This window comes from Elgaria multicarinata, chromosome 3 (genome assembly GCF_023053635.1).
Source record: "Elgaria multicarinata webbii isolate HBS135686 ecotype San Diego chromosome 3, rElgMul1.1.pri, whole genome shotgun sequence".
In the NCBI taxonomy this organism is placed as follows: Eukaryota; Metazoa; Chordata; class Lepidosauria; order Squamata; family Anguidae; genus Elgaria; species Elgaria multicarinata.
In genome coordinates this window covers 105,565,692-105,583,015 of record NC_086173.1, presented here as the reverse complement: position 1 = coordinate 105,583,015, position 17,324 = coordinate 105,565,692, and the positions used below count along the sequence as shown (strand labels likewise).

At 42.1% G+C, this 17,324-nt stretch overlaps 1 protein-coding gene across 2 annotated transcripts in view; it reads left to right on the top strand.

The window, feature by feature from the left end:
* Positions 1-17,324, top strand: part of LOC134395134 (inter-alpha-trypsin inhibitor heavy chain H3-like) — a 32,305-nt gene continuing 14,981 nt past the window's right edge. The window contains exons 1-10 of one of the 2 annotated variants that reach the window (XM_063121157.1): positions 1-395; positions 3,409-3,429; positions 6,619-6,785; positions 8,521-8,625; positions 9,991-10,153; positions 11,011-11,121; positions 12,258-12,383; positions 12,470-12,586; positions 13,179-13,347; positions 16,052-16,177. In XM_063121157.1, the coding sequence (XP_062977227.1) occupies positions 303-395; positions 3,409-3,429; positions 6,619-6,785; positions 8,521-8,625; positions 9,991-10,153; positions 11,011-11,121; positions 12,258-12,383; positions 12,470-12,586; positions 13,179-13,347; positions 16,052-16,177 (1,198 nt within the window). In that variant the 5' untranslated portion in view covers positions 1-302. The remainder of the gene's footprint in view (positions 396-3,408; positions 3,430-6,618; positions 6,786-8,520; positions 8,626-9,990; positions 10,154-11,010; positions 11,122-12,257; positions 12,384-12,469; positions 12,587-13,178; positions 13,348-16,051; positions 16,178-17,324) is intronic. The other variant, XM_063121158.1, reaches the window with a different exon arrangement.

Sequence of the window (17,324 nt, the reverse complement as noted above, 5' to 3'; positions counted from 1 at the left end):
GGAGAACTGGTGGCTTCTGACTGGTAGTGGTGTGAGGTGTCGGCCCAGATAATCAGGGTTGCACCCCAAAGATCCGGGGCTTTGGCACTTTGGGCCCCTCACTGCCTACACCCATAGCATCATTATATCACACCCAAGAGTCTCAGCCTTTGGGGTGATGAAGACTTGGCAATCCTAGGCACAGCTATTGACAGAAGTTTTGCATAAATATTTGGTAGCTTTGTCCGGTTACTTATTAATATTTTTCAAAACTAGTTATAAGACCGTGCATTCCTTCCTGTTTGCTCATCCGTTCTTTGACCATGGGGAACCATTTGCTGTTTTATATTCTGCTGGTGCTCATTCCTGCCCTTGGATCATCTGATTTTGTAATAACCCATTTCAGGAACATCAAGGTAAGTGTACAAAGAAGCAGCTATAGAAACCCTATCATTTTGGCAGTGGAATGCTACCTAAAGCATTCTGGGCATTCAACTTTAAATATATCTTTTTATTTCTTCCAATGTACAAGTATTCCTGACAATAAAAGGTGACTGATTGATGAAGTATTTCTCCTTGAAATCAAGGATTCCTAGATGTTGGATGTGTCCTTTAGAATTATAAGGTTCAGAGGATACACATGTCAGAGCACTGGGGAATATTAGCCTTGTTTCTGTAATGCGCATGCCCTCTTTTTGTCCCTAATTGCCTAGAAGCATTTGGAACACTTCCAAAAATTTCCAAATGTAAAATTCTCCCTGAATTTTCTAATTCTGAATAACCTGGTGGAGTTCCTGAAGAGGAACCAATGAATTTGCAATTGTTCTGTTTTCTGTTTGCAAATATGCATATGTAAATTGCTGCAGCTTTCAATGTATTCATATCTTTCCTGCTGCAGTTCTATATTACCAATATATGTATTTTTTAAAACACTGATGAAAACACTGCAAAAAAGCAGTCTTGATGCAATCTTATCAAGGTTCTTTTTGTGTGTTGTTTTACTGACGTGCACACGCACACAACCACGCCTGTGGACTGCTTAAACATCATGCATAAAGAATCGTGATAAGTCATTCATACAGTCACATCAAGATTGCTTTTTTGTACATCAGTGCTCACATGCATCAGTAACAGAAAGAGGAAGAAGAAGTGCAAAATATGCAGAAGGAACAGAAAGCAGTAGCAAATGATGCAACTCCAATTTCTGGAATTCTGGAGAAGTGGCACTCAGACCCAAGAAATAATGAAAGAACTGGACACATCTCCCATCGATACACAATAAACCATGTCCAAGATTCTGCCTGCACCCCAGGTTTTCATGGAAGGAACTCCCCAGCGTGCCATCAATTGAGCGAGGAGATGGCCCTGGGTGTCCAAACTGCATGTAACATTTGTCATGTAATTTGGCTTTGTGGCGATGATGATGATTTATTACATTTATATACTGCCTCATAGCCGAAGCTCTCTGGGCGATTTACAAAAACAAATATACAAAATTTAAAACCACAAAAAGCATCAAAACAGGGGATTTCCATTTTAAAACAGTAGGCACAGGGTGACGCTGAGACCTGGAACGTGGCATGGAGTAGAGGACTTTAACCCTTTGTGATCCCCAGTTCCTGCTAGTTGCAATGGGAGAAAAGCTCCATTGGCACCAAGGAGAGCATTTTTCCTATTGCAAGTAGCAAGTGGGAGATCAATTATAATTAGGACTGTGGTGGGGGCAAGGGAGTAAAGCCCCCTTCCCCCATATCACCCTAATCCAGATCATTCCTCCCTCCCCTTCGCACTGGCTATTTTAGTTCCAAGAATCAGCTATGTGCTGCCCTTCTACATGATAAAGGTCACATTTAATTTGGCTCTAAGATGCCACTTGTTTTTCCAGTGTTAGAAAACAACCAAGCGCCAAAGAGAGGTAAAATGTTTTATTACAGCCCCCTTTTTAAAATTATTATTATTATTATTATTACCCACCCACCCTAATTCTGGGGCACCCAGTTTCTATTGCAAAGCTCTGATAATTTGAAGCTGCAATTGGGATTGAAATCATATCATTTTCCCTGTCAGCCACTTTTTTGTCTCAAAAATGTTCCCTCTGAAACATTTGTTTATTAGTAATACTTATGTACCGTTTAATATAATAAAATCTCCAAATGGTTCACATATAAATGTTAAAAATTACATTTAAATTCTGCTATTTAAAAATAAATGAATTGCAGTAACAATACAAAACAATTCAAGAAACATTAAGATGGAGCAGCATATTATTAATTGCTATTAATTACAAGCCAGAGAAAGCCTGAGTCAACAAGCTGATTTTCAGGAGGTGTTTGAAACACACATATTTTTCAGGAATAGGTGCAGCCACCAAGAAGGCCCACCTTTGAGATATTACATGGCGACTTTCTGTTGGTCGCAGAATGACCAGCAATGTTATTGATAAGATAATATCTTAATCAGGAGAAACCAAAAATCAGCAGGTGATACTGTTGAAGCCCTAGTTGACCTATGGAATGGAGAAATGGCCTGGGTGGTTGACATGATCGCTCCTGAGCGTCTTCTCCTAAAGGGTGGATCCAAACAACCCCCCTGGTTTCCCAGGGTACTGTGGCTGATGAAATGTGTGGGGCATTGATTAGAGCAACATTTGCAGAAAACTCAGAACAAGCCCAATTGAACATGGCCACCTTAAGGCCTACTTCATGGCAATGAGGGTGGTGAAGAAATTGCACTTCTCTGCCAACATTGCATCTGCACAGTCACCCAGCTGAGCTTTTTGGGGTGGTCAGAGGCCTACTGCACTCTGGCTTGCAAGAAGATAGACTGTTGTGACCAATTTGTGAAATACCTTTCAGATAAAATTGATATTTGTCCCAACTTGGGTGCCAGAATTGATACAGATCAAGCGGATGTAACTTTTGTCCTTGCTTGTCAATGGATACTTTTCTGTTTGTACAGCCTGATGATGTGGATAGGATCAATGGAGGCCTACTACTTGTGTGCTGGACTATTGCCCTTTCTGGCAATGGTCCAGCACAAAAAGTGGTAGTCCTCACTTCTCCATGGACTCCTAGACCCCCACAAAATCATGTTTGTGTTCTAATAGGAATGCCAGTGGCATCCATGGTACTGAGTGTGGTTTATCACCTTTCATTGCTCCACATGGACCCCTTGTGCCCCTGCCTGGAAAAGGACGGTCTTGTTTTTTGTTTGCTGGCAGTTACCCATTCTTTAGTAATGTCAAGGTTGGATTACTGCACAACATGGGCTGCCTTTAAAAGTAACCAGAAACTTCAAATGGCCAAGAATATGGCAGCAAGGTTGTTGACTTGTATCCTCTGTATTGCACTGCATTGGCTGCCTTCCATTGTACTTCCACACCTTTACGCAATAATGACATATTTGCTTTGCTTTTTTATTTCTTCACAGAAGAGAAATGCTGCAGATGTTGTAAGTACTCTTCTAATTTATAAGTCTAGGTTGTTGCACAGGTACAGCCTACATTGAACTCAGAGGCAATTCCTCCCCATTGCCCGGGCCATTTATATTGGTTTTGTGTAGAATTCTATTACCCTGATATGTGCCCACACACACACAGTTCGTTCGAGATGTGGGAGTACTGTGAGCTCCTATATCTACAAGGGCTCCACCATTCACTTGACAGGAAGAGTAGAACAGCATGCACTTTCCTTTTCATTGAAGAAATATAATTGTTTTATATTGAGGTGAAGGTGTATATAAGTATTTCTTTATTACGTTTATATCCTGCCTCTTTTCCTTCAAGGAACCCAAGGCGGCATACATAATCCCCCTCCTCTCCATTTTATCCTCACAACAACGAACCTGTGAGGTAGTTTGGGCTGAGAGTCTGTGACTGGCCCAAAGTCACCCAGTGGGTTTCCATGGCTGAGTGGGGATTAGAACTCAGATCCCCTGACACCCAGTCCAACCCTTAGCACTACACCACACTGTCAAATGTCCTTGACTTCCAGTTAGCTAAGCAATCATGGGTTCATCATCGATGTGTAAGGGTTGACATTCTGCACATTACATTTTCGTATGAAGAAAATAACTGACATGTAATGAAGAACGCTATTAGATGAGCATTTTATAGCATGCTCGTTACTGGGCACTTATGGATTTTTTCAGGTCCTTTTTACAATGCCATCTGCCTCTCACACGTTCCCACACCTTCTGCTCATTTTCCCGTCGCAAAAAAAAAAAAAAAAAAATACGTGCCGCCATTTCCTGCTGTGTGCAGGATAGAAATGTCCACTGAATGGGCCATGTGGTTATTTCCCACAATAGAGACGATTAAGCTGCTCGTCCCTATTGTGGGACAGAAAAGCAACGGTAAGGAAACATGATTTCCCCCGTCCCCCGATGACACTCTAAAAGGATGTGTAATACTACGTGTAATACTAAAAATGGCCACACAATTGCTTTTGTCCAATATAGCAAGCCATTTCGTAAATCTGTGGATGGAGAGATACCACCAGAGTCATTTCTCTTCCAGCCTTCATCCTTTCTCCCAATTTTGGGTTGTTGGCAATGTAACTCCTAAACCACTGCAATCAATAGTTGTGCAACCAAATGTTGCTCAGTATATTTGCTTTAGTTGCTTATTGAACCAGGGACGGCACAAAGGGTATGTAGAAATAAATGGTTCAAAGAACAAGTCATAATAAAAACAAATCAATACCAGGAGACAGAACCTCGGAGATCAAAAGGGATCTGAGATCTGTGTACTGTGCCTGTATTTTTTTCTTCTTCTTCAGTAGAGCTGAGGGCAATTTCAGTTGGGGAAACAGCATGGGGGAAAGTTCTTTGTTGTTGTTTTTAAAAGGGGGCGAGGTCCAACAAAGTGTCCCCTCTCTAGGTGGTTCACAAAAATTAAAACCATGAAAAGCATAATAAAACAAACAACAGTCTAAAAACACAATTACAAAATACAATATAAAAAGCACAACCAGGATAAAACCACACAGCAGAAATTGATATAGGTTAAAATACGGAATTAAAACAGCAAAGTTTAAATTTAAGTTAAATTAGGTGTTAAAATACTGAGAAAATAAAAAGGTCTTCAGCTGGCGGTGGAAGGAGTACAGTGTAGGTGCCAGGCGAACCTCTCTGGGGAGCTCGTTCCAGAGCCAGAGTGCCACAACAGAGAAAGCCCTCCTCCTAGTAGCCACCTGCCTCACTTCCTTTGGCAGGGGCTCACGGAGAAGGACCCCTGGGGATGATCTTAAGGTCCAGGGAGGTACATATGGGAGGAGGCACTTGTATGGCCATTCTCATGTTTGGAGAAGCTCTTGGGGGCTGCATTCCAGTGGTGGTCAGTGACAAAAGGGGCAGGTCCAAATACCATCATCTTTGATTTCAAAGCTCTTACTCCCAGTAAGTAAGCCTTAGGAAGGGCATTTCAACTTTTTGGAACGGCAAAATGACTAAATGGCCAATGGTTGGGGGAAAGGGAGTGAGACCAGGAGAAGAGGGCATGGTCATCTGGGGAACCCTGTATCTGCCTGGGACCTTGGAGAATGGCTGTCAGTCAAGCAGTACAGGTTTAGATGGAACAATCTGACAGCGCTATATGTTCAAAGAGGTTATGCAAGTCAATGGTGCTCCCACTACATTTTTTCAGCATCCTAAGAGAGCAATGCTGTGGTTCCTGGGCGATTATCCCAGGGACCATTGGATGGCTTGGGAAACCCCTCCGAGGTCAGAGATAGCACTCCGACTTTGAGGGGGTCAGAGGTTCGACCCACTCCCTCTCCCCCTTGCACCCAGTGCAGAGAGAACCATGCTGGCTGCCTCTTTGAGGTTGGCAAAGTGACCTCGGAGGAGGAGGAAAGGGGGACTTCCAGAGGGTGGGGTGGATAGGAGGAAGCCAGAGAGGCCAGGATACAACATATCCTGAGCATCCTCTAATCTCCTTCTTTCCCCCTCCGAAGTGCCCTCTCTAGGTGGGCTGAAAAGCCCATCTAGCAAAAATCAGGAAAAATGGAGGACTGGGAGGAAAAGATGGCTTCCACCATTCTTCCTGCCCTGCCAGCTTCAGCTTGGCAGGACATAGGAAACTTTGAAGCCTCCGAGTTTGGGCGTTTCCGAGCAGCAAGGGTGCATTCGATAGGATTGCACCCTAAACCTCCCTTATTTGAATAACTGAGGCTGGGTTTGAATACAGATCTCCTATGTCCAACCCCACACTGTCCTTGCTCATCACAAACAGTACCTTGTGTCATGAAAATGTTAGGGTAAAGCAATAGATGAGAGAAAGCTAAACTTTCTCGCTGTTTCCTGTGGAAGTGCAGTAGTAATCCTATTAAGTGGAAAGGCTAGATGAAGTTCCTGTGGCAGTAGATCAGATACGAATGAAACAAAGTACATATTGGATTCAATTAAAGGAAATGACAAAGGTCTCGATGAAAAGTCTTATGATAGCACTCTGCTATCCTTGATGTGATAGGAGTATTCCATTATTTGTGAATATCAAAAATATTAACATAATTGAAGGTAAATTCTAAGAATCAGTACCTACTTAAATAATGTTTTAAGTTTCACAAATCTTACTGATTGTGAATGTTGCATTATCCTGTTCAACAGGTGGTAGCTATTGTCTAATGTTTGTCTTTCCAGATCACAGATGGCATAGATATCTATAGCATGAAAATTGATTGCAAAGTTACTTCCCGGTTTTCCCATAATGTCATCACCAGTCGAGCCGTCAATCGTGGCAATGTGTCCAAGGAAGCCTTGTTTGATGTGGAGCTCCCCAAGACAGCATTCATCACCAATTTCACCATGTATGTAAAACCGACTTTCTAAACAACTGTGATAAGAACGCTCAGGTGCAACTTAGACCCGAAATACGTGGTGATGGAGTTAAACTGCATTCATTATTTGCTTTCGTTTACATTTGATTTCTATGTTTCAAAGGTAATGATTATTTTATAGGTAGGCTCAGTGGCCAGAAGAAGTGATTTAGGTATTGTGCAACTTTGGCTTCAACATTTAGCTGTAGTAGGCAAATGGTTGCAGTTAATCTCTTCAGACAATTTGAGGAGTAGCTCAGTTGTGAGCTAAATTGACCTCTGGTACTCTTTTCTTTCAACATGCCTGAGATCCCTATTAATTTAACCCAGCCTTGGTTTGCATCTGCCCTGGAATGGGATTTACTCATGCTCAGGGTCTGATTGATTGCACATTTGGAATCTGGTAAAAACTACCCTTTTCTTGCACAATACTCTTGCACAAAAGTATAAAAGAGGCTTTTGCAGAAGAGCATAAGAAGATTAGACCAAAACCTACCCAGCTCACATTCTGTTTGCACAGTGGCCAACCAGATGCCGCAATAGGAGCCCACAAGCAGGGCATGAGAGCAATAGCACTTTCTCACTCATGTGGACTAGTATCCATTCATATCAATGGATTGATAGCCTTATCCTTCATGAGTTTTGTCTAGTCCACCTTTAAAGCGGTCCAAGTTGGTGGCTATCACTACAACTACAAACAATAAAAACACCATCACTCATTTTATTCCTCCGAATAAAAATACCATCACATTTTTATTGAGTCAGTCTGTTGTATTAGCCACCTTAGAAACATGGCATAAAAATGTTTCGAATAAAGTAATACATTCATTACTGGTCAAATACTTGAAAGGTTGTCACACAGAGGAGGGTCAGGATCTCTTCTTGATCCTCCCAGAGTGCAGGACAGGGAATGATGGGTTCAAGTTACAGGAAGCTGGATTCCGGCTGGACATCAGGAAAAACTTCCGGACTGTTAGAGCAGTGCAACAACAGAACCAATTACCTAGGGAGGTCGTGGGCTCTCCCACACTAGAGGCCTTCAAGAGGCAGCTGGGCAGCCATCTGTCAGGGATGCTTTAAGGTGGATTCCTGCATTGAGCAGGAGGTTGGACTTGATGGCCTTATAGGTCCCTTCCAACTCTACTATTCTATGATTCTATGATACCATCTCTCACCTGCCTTGGCACAAGAATTCATTCAGGTTTTCTCTGTGTTAATAGCCATTATTTCTAAAAAAAAAAAATCCTCATACAAAGCTGCTTTATATCATGTCTGACCATTTGTCCACCTAGTGGCCAGATTCTAGACCAACACAATGTCTACCCTGACTAATGGGGATCTTTCTCAACCCTATCTAAATATGCTAGAAATTCAACCTGGGACCTTTTGCATGCAAAGCATATTCTCTACCACTGGGCTATGGCCCCTTCCTTTTTCAGGACATAAATTGCACATTCGTCCTGGAGAAAACTTGATCTGCTGCATGGTATTTAGTGCATCTGACCTTTAAGACAATTGAAAATATTCATTATTTAAGTAAATGTACTGTGTACCCAGCAAAATGTAATAAGCTATAATTTTCACTTTAAACTTCACTGGAAGGAATTTGATGAGTTGCACATGCACACACGCATGCACACGCACACGCACACACACACAGCCAGTAAAAGTATGTTCATGTTACCGACATATATGTACATATATTTACCTATTTTTTCTCCACTAGGACTATTGATGGCGTCACCTATCCTGGAACTATAAAGGAAAAAGAAGCTGCCCAACAACAGTATCAACAGGCAGTTTCAAGGGGACAGACTGCAGGTCTAGTAAAGTGAGAGTGAGATCCTTTCACATCTTGATAGTTTGTTGTAGTGGCTAAATTTCAGACTGGGAGTTGGGAGATCCGGTTTCTAGTCCCCACTCAGCCATGGAAACTCACTGGGTGACTTTGGGCCAGTCACAGATTCTCAGCCCAACCTACCTCACAGGGTTGTTGTTGTTGTTGTGAGGATAAAATGGAGCAGAGGAGGATTATGTTTGCCACCTTGGGTTCCTTGGAGGAAAAAGGCAGGATAGAAACGCAATAAATAAATAAATTTCTGAAGAAAAAGAAAGAAATTTGTGGACAGATAGATAGATAGATAGATAGATAGATAGATAGATCACAGTATGGTTGGCAAGCATGTATCATACATTCGCCAATAGTTAACTTTTGTATTAAATATTAGGGATGAGCAACTTCTGATAGGTCGGAGTGGTCAAACTCCTTACTTGTAATGATACTAATGTTCTTCAAGTCGCCCAATATTATAGGAGAGGCAGTGTGATATAACGCTTAGCGTGTTGCACTGGGGCCTCAGGAGATCCAGGGGGGATTCCACACGTCGTACTGAGGCCGCTTCCATGCGGCCCCAGTGCGACGTGAAAGCGATTGTGTAACTTGCCTAGTGAAGAGACGAGGAAGAGGCGTCCTTGCCGCCGCCGCCGCCACCCACCTACCTCCTCGCCGGCCGGCTCGGAGAGCTCGGCGGAAGAAGGCGGGGTGGAGAGCTTCCACCCCGCCTTCTTCCACCAAACTCTCCATCCTGGCCGGCGAGGAGGTAGGTGGGTGGCGGTGGCAAGGACGCCTCTTCCTCGTCTCTTCGCCAGGCAAGTTACACGATCGCTTTCATGTCGCACTGGGGCCGCATGGAAGCGGCCTCAGTACGACGTGTGGAATCCCCCCAGGTTCTAGTCCCCACTCGATCATGAAGCTCACTGGGTGACTTTGGGTCAGTTACTGACTCTCAACCTGACAGGGTTGTTGTGAGGATTAAATGCAGAAGAGGAGAACCAGGTAAGCGACCTTGGATTCCTTGCAAGAGGGGAAAAGGCAGGATATAAATGTAATAATAAAAATTATAACTGCCAGATCAAAATATCAAAAGAGATGCTATGAATCTGGACACAGAGTAGGAGGTTGTGCCTTTAACCCATTCTAGCTTTCTGTGTTTTAACCAGCCATGGTACAAAATATAATGGTATTAATGGTGATATCAACTTGAAATATACATTATAGTTTGATTTTTCAAAAGTGACTCCTTTAAGTGTGAAAGAATTACAGTGAAATGAATTTTATATTGATAAGAACATACAACATTGAAAAATGAGATCTCTGTAGCACATGTTGTAATAAACCTCTTTGTTATGTGTGAAGGGCCTCTGGGAGAAAAACTGAAAAATTCAGTGTTACAGTCAACATTGCGGCAGCCAGCAAAGTCACTTTTGTGTTGACCTATGAGGAACTGTTGAAGCGAAGATTTGGAAAGTATGAGTTGTTCATAAAAGTAAATCCAAAGCAGCTTGTCAATAAGTTTGAGGTAATGTACCTATCATATTAAATGGCATTGCTGTAAAGTCTGCTTGTAGTTCAGAATGATCTTGAATGAAAGATAGAAGCTCGAAGGAATGTGTGCATCTTGTTGAAGAAGATGGTTGAGATGCTGTCTTAATGCTTTTTGCTACATGTTTACTCAAACTAAGATGGCTGCCAAGCAGAGTTCTCTCAGATTCAAATGAGGTCTTAGAAACACACATTCTGTGCCTAGGGATAGGCAACATGGTACCTGCAGGCACCAAAGCACCTTAGACAACTTTCTTGGTAGCCATTGAGATGTTCTACCTCTACCACTTTTAATTTATTTATTTTTTAAATGAACAAATTGTCTTTCTGGCAGCAGAAATTACTTCAAAGTAAATTGAGGGTCTCCAGCTGCTGCCATCTTTATTTCCCATAAATGCATCTGAGCCACATGTGGGGTTTAGAGACATTCTTACAAAATAAAGATGGTGGGAGGCTGCCGGCTGATGCTTTCCTCTGCAGCATGTCCAGCCACCAAGAAAAAGGGAAATACTTGTCACTGAAATCTACAGGTCAAAGGAGTTATTAGTGTGTTGGAACTCAGATTTCGTGCCTTGCACTAAATCTTTTAGGCAGGTTGCTTGTTCATTGTGAGTAGTCATGGTTTCCATGGCAGCCATTTTGTGGTGGTGCCCATGACAAATGGCCTAAGGTGCCCACAGGTCCAAAAAGGTTGCCTATCCTTGCTGTTAGCTATTACCTAGGAAATTCTTGCTGTATATATGTATTTGTCTAATATTCTCTTACTGAATCTACCCCTGAATGATTACATTTCTGTGTTTGTCAGTGATTGCATTATTCTGATCAACATTTCAGATTGAGGCAAACATCTTTGAACCCCAGGGTATCAGTTATTTGGAAGCCGAAGGATCATTCATCACTAATGACTTGTTACCAGTCATACATAAGTCTTTCTCAGGAAAAAAGGTATTCCTAGTAGTGATCTCAGTACAAACTAAGGATCTTATTTTCCCTTTTGTAATGATGTACAAAGTGAATTCCAAATCCCTACAAATATTTTGAGGTTTAGGTTAGGTACTTGCTGGAGGTAATAATACTAAGTTCTGCCTCATGCTTTTGAGTGTGTGTTTCATACCCAAGGTGTTAACTGTCTTGCAAAATATTTTTTCAGTGATCTCAGTCTGAACACAAAATCCTTGCTTGAGAATTAATTGTTAAAAGATGGCAATGACCGAACAAGAAAGAGGTCTTGGGGTTATGGTGCACAGTTTAATGAAAATGTCACCCCAGTGTGCGGCCACTGTAAAGAACGCAAACTCCATGTTAGGCATTATAAGAAAAGGAATTGAGAATAAAACTGCCACTATAGTACTGCCTTTATACAAATCTATGATGTGACCACACTTAGAATACTGTGTACAGTTCTGGTCAATATATATATATATATATATATATATATATATATATATATATGAGCTGGAAAAGGTGCAGAAAGGGGCAACTAAAATGATCAAGGGGCTGGAGCATCTCCACTAAGAGGAAAGGTTACAACAGCTGGGATTGTTCAGCCTAGAAAAAAGGCGGCTAAGGAGTGACATGATTATGCATGGTGTACAAAATTATGCATGGTGTGAAGAATGTGGATAGGGAGACATTTTTCTCCCTCTCTCAAAATACTAGAACCCGGGGACATCCCATGAAGCTGGCTGGTGGGAGATTTAGGACAGACAACAGGAAGTACTTCTTCACACAGTGCATAGTTAAATTATGGAACTCACTATCACAAGATGTAGTGATGGCCACCAATTTGGATGGCTTTAAAAGGGGGTTGGATAAATTCCTAGAAGAGAAGGCTATCATTGGCTACTAGCCCTGATGGTTATGTGCTACTTCCAGTATCCAGGGCAGTAAGCCTGGGTACATCAGTTGCTGGGGAACTTGGGTGGGACGGTGCTGCTGCATCATGCTCTGCTTGGGGGTCCCTGGTCGACAGCAGGTTGGCCACTGTGTGAACAGACTGCTGGACTACATAGACCATCGGTCTGATCCAGCATTGCACTTATGTTCTTAAAATCTAAGTTGGTGGATGTTTGTGTTTTCAGGGTGAAGTGACTTTCAAGCCGACCCTGGACCAACAACGATCCTGTGTCAATTGTCCAACAACATTGTTGGATGGAGATTTTGTCATCAAATATGATGTGAACAGAGAGTCCCCAGGGAATTTACAGGTAACTAAGACTGATCTGAATCAATGTGCTTGTAGATGTGACCTTAACACCATCACACACACATTTTTCTTATTATTCTGTTTCAGATTGTCAATGGATACTTTGTGCATTTCTTTGCACCAAAAAATGTTTCACATTTGCCTAAGAACATTGTTTTTATAATAGATGTCAGTATCTCAATGTCTGGACGAAAACTACAACAGGTAACTCAATATGCTAAAGTCAAATCCATGTGCCACTGACTCTGATGTTAGCAGAAAGGAGGATGCCTCCATAAACATTTGACCTGAGCAGTTGTTAGCTTGAATGCCTATAAAATCTGCAGATACTTGAGTACGCAGTCATTTTGAGTCTGAATCTTGACTCAGATAAACTATTGTGTCCAAGCTCAATGCCGGCGCCATTGCGCAAGATGTCCTCTGTGTGTGTGTGTGTGGGAAACCCCTATATTCCTCTGCACCATCAATCACTCACTCACTCTCCATTTCTCTCTGGCACCAATCTCCACAACACCTGAGGGAAAGGGCAGGCGAGTGAGCAGGCAATGATGGCTGTTGTACTTTCTCATTCTCATCTCTTGCTTGCATTCTTCCTCTGGGCCACAGAGATAGAGAAGGAAACTGGGTAGCAATGACAAGGAGAAGTTGGCGTGTGCTTTGGTCAACAGCACTGGGCACCCTAGTTAAGTGCAGTCCTTAAGTGCAGCTGCCCACCAGTACCATCCCCTGATTTTGGCCATGTCCAGTCTGTAGTTCCTTCCTGTCATCTTTCCTGCTTCTGTTTATTTTATTTTAGACAAAGGATGCACTGCTAAAAATATTGGAAGACATAAAAGAAGAAGACTACTTGAATTTTGTATTGTTTGGTAGTGATGTACACAAATGGAAACATACCTTAATCCAAGCCACACCTGAGAACCTGGATGAAGCAAGACGTTATGTTCGAAACATTAATATAGCTGGATGTAAGTTTAAGGGGGGGAAACGTTTGTTTATTTGTTTATTTATTTTGATGCATTTGTACCTTGCTAAATCAGCAATAGCCAACCGCATGCTGGGGGTCTGCTTTTATGCCCAATAAATGGACCAGTGAGGGAACGTCTCCAGTCTTGCCTTCTGGGGCCAACCTGCATGGCTGGTTGGCCCTATGGCCCATCTCCCCATCCTATATGAGGGAGCAAAGCAGGCCAACTGGTAAGTAAGAGCCCAGACTGCTATACAAAGTATTCAAGGAGACCAGCTATAATAAAGAGCTCAGTAAAGAAGACTGCATAACAAATAAGCAATATAAAACCACCTTTAAAAAACAGATAACAGTGTATATAATGGCAGCCACTTAAAACACCATGAAATTAAATACAGATTAACACAGAGAGCAGCAGGCACAAACAAAACAGCTCCATAAGCCAAACACCCATTTAAACAAAAGAAAGGATTTTACCAGTTGGAGGAAGGTCATCAACAAGAGGACTAGGTGGCCTTCAGCAGGAGGGTGGACTCAATGGCCTTATAGGCCCCTTCCAACTCTACTATTCTATGATTCATGGGGAGAGAGTTCCAGACTCTGGGTACAACTAGAGAATGCCATTTCTTGAGCTCCTGCCAAAGATACGTCAAGTTAGAAATAACACCTGGAATTCAAGTGTTATTATTATTATTATTATTATTTATTTATATAGCACCATCAATGTACATGGTGCTGTACAGATTACACAGTAAATAGCAAGACCCTGCCACATAGGCTTACAATCTAATAGTGTTAAACACTATAAACACAAAATAAAGTGTTAAACACTCCTCTCCACAGCCACAAACCAATAGCCCCGTTCAGAAGACACCTTAAACCATGGCTTTAACCATGGTGGCTAAGGCTTTTGGCCTTAGCCACTGTGGTTAAAGCCATGGTTTAAGGTGTCTTCTAAACAGGGCCACTGAGAATAAAGATCCAATCAGTCAAAACAAAGTCACAAAACAAAAATGCTGTAGGCAAACAAAAAGAAATGAGGAGGAACTGTGCTTTAATTTGCACACAAAGCCAAGCTCAAAGACACACACTCCAAAGAGTGAAGGAACTGTGAACTAAAATGTGTCTTCCTATCCTCCACACATCCATCCCATAGTTAGAAGTGATTGGAGGGTCCCATGTGGAAAGAAGACCTAACAGGATGATGGGACACTTTTGCTAGAATGAGTAAAAAAATGGAGAGCTAGAACATCAATTTCCTCCTTCATGCTCTCCCTTTCTCCCTCTGTGGGCTCCTTCAGATCGGGGGAAATCATGTTTTCTTACCATGGCTCTGCTTCCTTCTTCTCTTCTGCATTTGCAATGAGCTGAAATTACAAGAGGAAGAGAGCAGAGACCACATGGCCCCTATAGTTCAATGGAAACAGTGCGCTCTAGTGGGCATTTTATAGCTCAACTTCACCTGCACACGGCAGGAAATCTCAAGGAATCCTGACTTATTTCAGAAGAGTTGGATTTTCTGTAGTTTAATTTATAATGCTAAAACCAGGAAATGAAATGGGAGACACACAAGAGGCTGATGGCCCGAGAACATCTGTGAGTGACCAGTCATGAGTGTGGTATAAATCGCTGGTTTAAAGAAGCTCTCTCACTCTCTTTCTTTTCCTCCCCACCCCCACCCAACACCCTCTCTATCATACCTAGCTACATCCCATGTTGCTGCTGCTGCTACTGCTAGCGATTCAGGAGTCATCTGAGTTTGATTTTATCCTAGAAAGGCTGGGTAAAAACGGCCAAATAAAATAAGAATAAATAATGTTGTACCTCGGGCTTCTTTGGGCTCATGATAATTGGTGAGAGGGAAGGGAAAGGCCTTGTTTGTCTCATTTTCTAATTTGTCCTGAAATAAATGGACACCCCTAATGTGTGCTGCGAGTTCAAAAAAACATATGAAGCTGCCTTACAGTAAATTGGACCACTGGTCCATGTAGCCCAGTACTGTCGACTGTTGCCAGCCTGTCAGTGGCTCTTTGGGGGCCTGACACAGAGATCTTTTGGAGCATCTCAATAATAATAATAGTAATAATAATAATAATAATAATAATAATAATAATAATAATAATAATAATGTATTACCCGCCTCTCCCTCTGGATCAAGGAGGGGAACAACACCAAATACAAAACACCATAAAATACATAAAACTGATTAAAAACATATAAAACTGATACATTATTAAAAGGCATCTTGAAATTCAACTGGATAGGCCACTACCTGAGACTCTAACTGGGGATTAAACCTGGGACTCTCAATAGGCAAAGAATACACTCCACCAGTGAGGGATGGCTTCTTCTAGAGCTCCTGCAGCTTTAGCATACAAATAACATCTGCTGAAATTCCCTTTTCTATACAACTGTTAAAGATGCAGGAGCCCTGTCCTCCAGTCTATATGGTCACCCTAGTACTGCATCAAATCAGCGTCAGTGCCAGAGTATGCCCTGTATAATGCTTTAAAAGAGGAATATGTGAAATTGAGGGGAAATGCTCTGTAATTCCCATTCTAAAAATCCAATGTGGCCATGGAGTATTGCAATGAGTTCTCTTTCATCACATAGAGAAGTTATTTCTATTTTATAAGTGGATAACAAATACACCGCCTCATTTAGGCATCTGCTACTTTTAAATTTTGCATCTCTGTATGTTCCAGGGACAAATCTCAATGGTGGCTTAATGGCTGGGATTGAAATGCTGAATGACGCTCAGAAAAATGGTTCTGTGCCAGAAAGAAGTGCCTCCTTAATTATCATGTTGACAGACGGCAGGCCCACTAAAGGTATATTTCCTGACAGGCTAAAGAACCTTCACATGCATATGAGATGACTGTGAAAAATGTCAGGCTTTCACAAAGCTTGAATAGGGGCAGTATTTCGGATTTCAGTGGCGGAGGAATGTAAGGAAATTTCAGTAAAGGGTGCAAGATCCACCTCACTGTTTAAAGGGTTGTTTTTTTAAGACATTCAAGACTAGATTGTAAAAATATCGGTGTATTTTAACTGCACTGTTTGTTTATTTATTTATTACATTTATATACCGCCCCATAGCCGAAGCTCTCTGGGTGGTTTACAAAAGTTAAAAACAGTGAACATTAAAAACAAATATACAAAAATTTAAAAGCATAAAAACAGCAAAACCCAGGTTATTTAGTTTTTTTAATACTTTATAAAAGCTAGAGCAATACGATCAATGTAAGTCAAACAATAACACCTTAATTAAAGGGATTCATACTTTTGACATGTATGCTTGGCATAGGTTGAACAGTGCAATCCTATGTTGATAGTCGGCAGCAACTGAAGTCAGAGACTACTGATTATTCTAATGTAGGGCAGCTGGAGCATGGAAGTGACCTTCGCCTCTGTGTTCCAGCCACTCTGCATTTTTGCTAGACGGGCGATTTAGCCCATCAAACCACAGCACTTTGGAGCAGAAGGGCAAGCATAGAAAACTGTGTGTCCTGTTCTGGCAGTAACAAGACTGTGGTCAAATTCCAAACTGAGGTCAGAGCACAGGAAGGCAGGTGGACAAGAGCAGCAGGCATCAACAAGAGTGGTCATAAAGAACAGGCAAAAGGTCAAAACACAGGTAAACAATCAGTGCAGTACATAGTCCAAGAGCAGAGTCGTTAGGCTGTCCAAAGGTCAAGAAACAGGGTATCAGGCAGAGGCACGGTTCAACGACACAAGACTGTTCCCACAGTGGCTGCTTGCTACTGCAGGCTTTTAAGCCCACAGCCTGTTGAACCCCAGCCAGAGCTCAGCAGGCATGATCAAGCCTCCTTCTGCAGAGCCTTACTCCTGAGGAGTAACTTTCTCCTGAGGAGTCCTTCTCTGATGGCGAGCACTTTGTTGCACAAGAGCCCTATTAGCCTCCCTGGGGTCAGGCGGTTGCTCAATCTCTGCTTCAGATGCAGAGTCTCTTTCTCC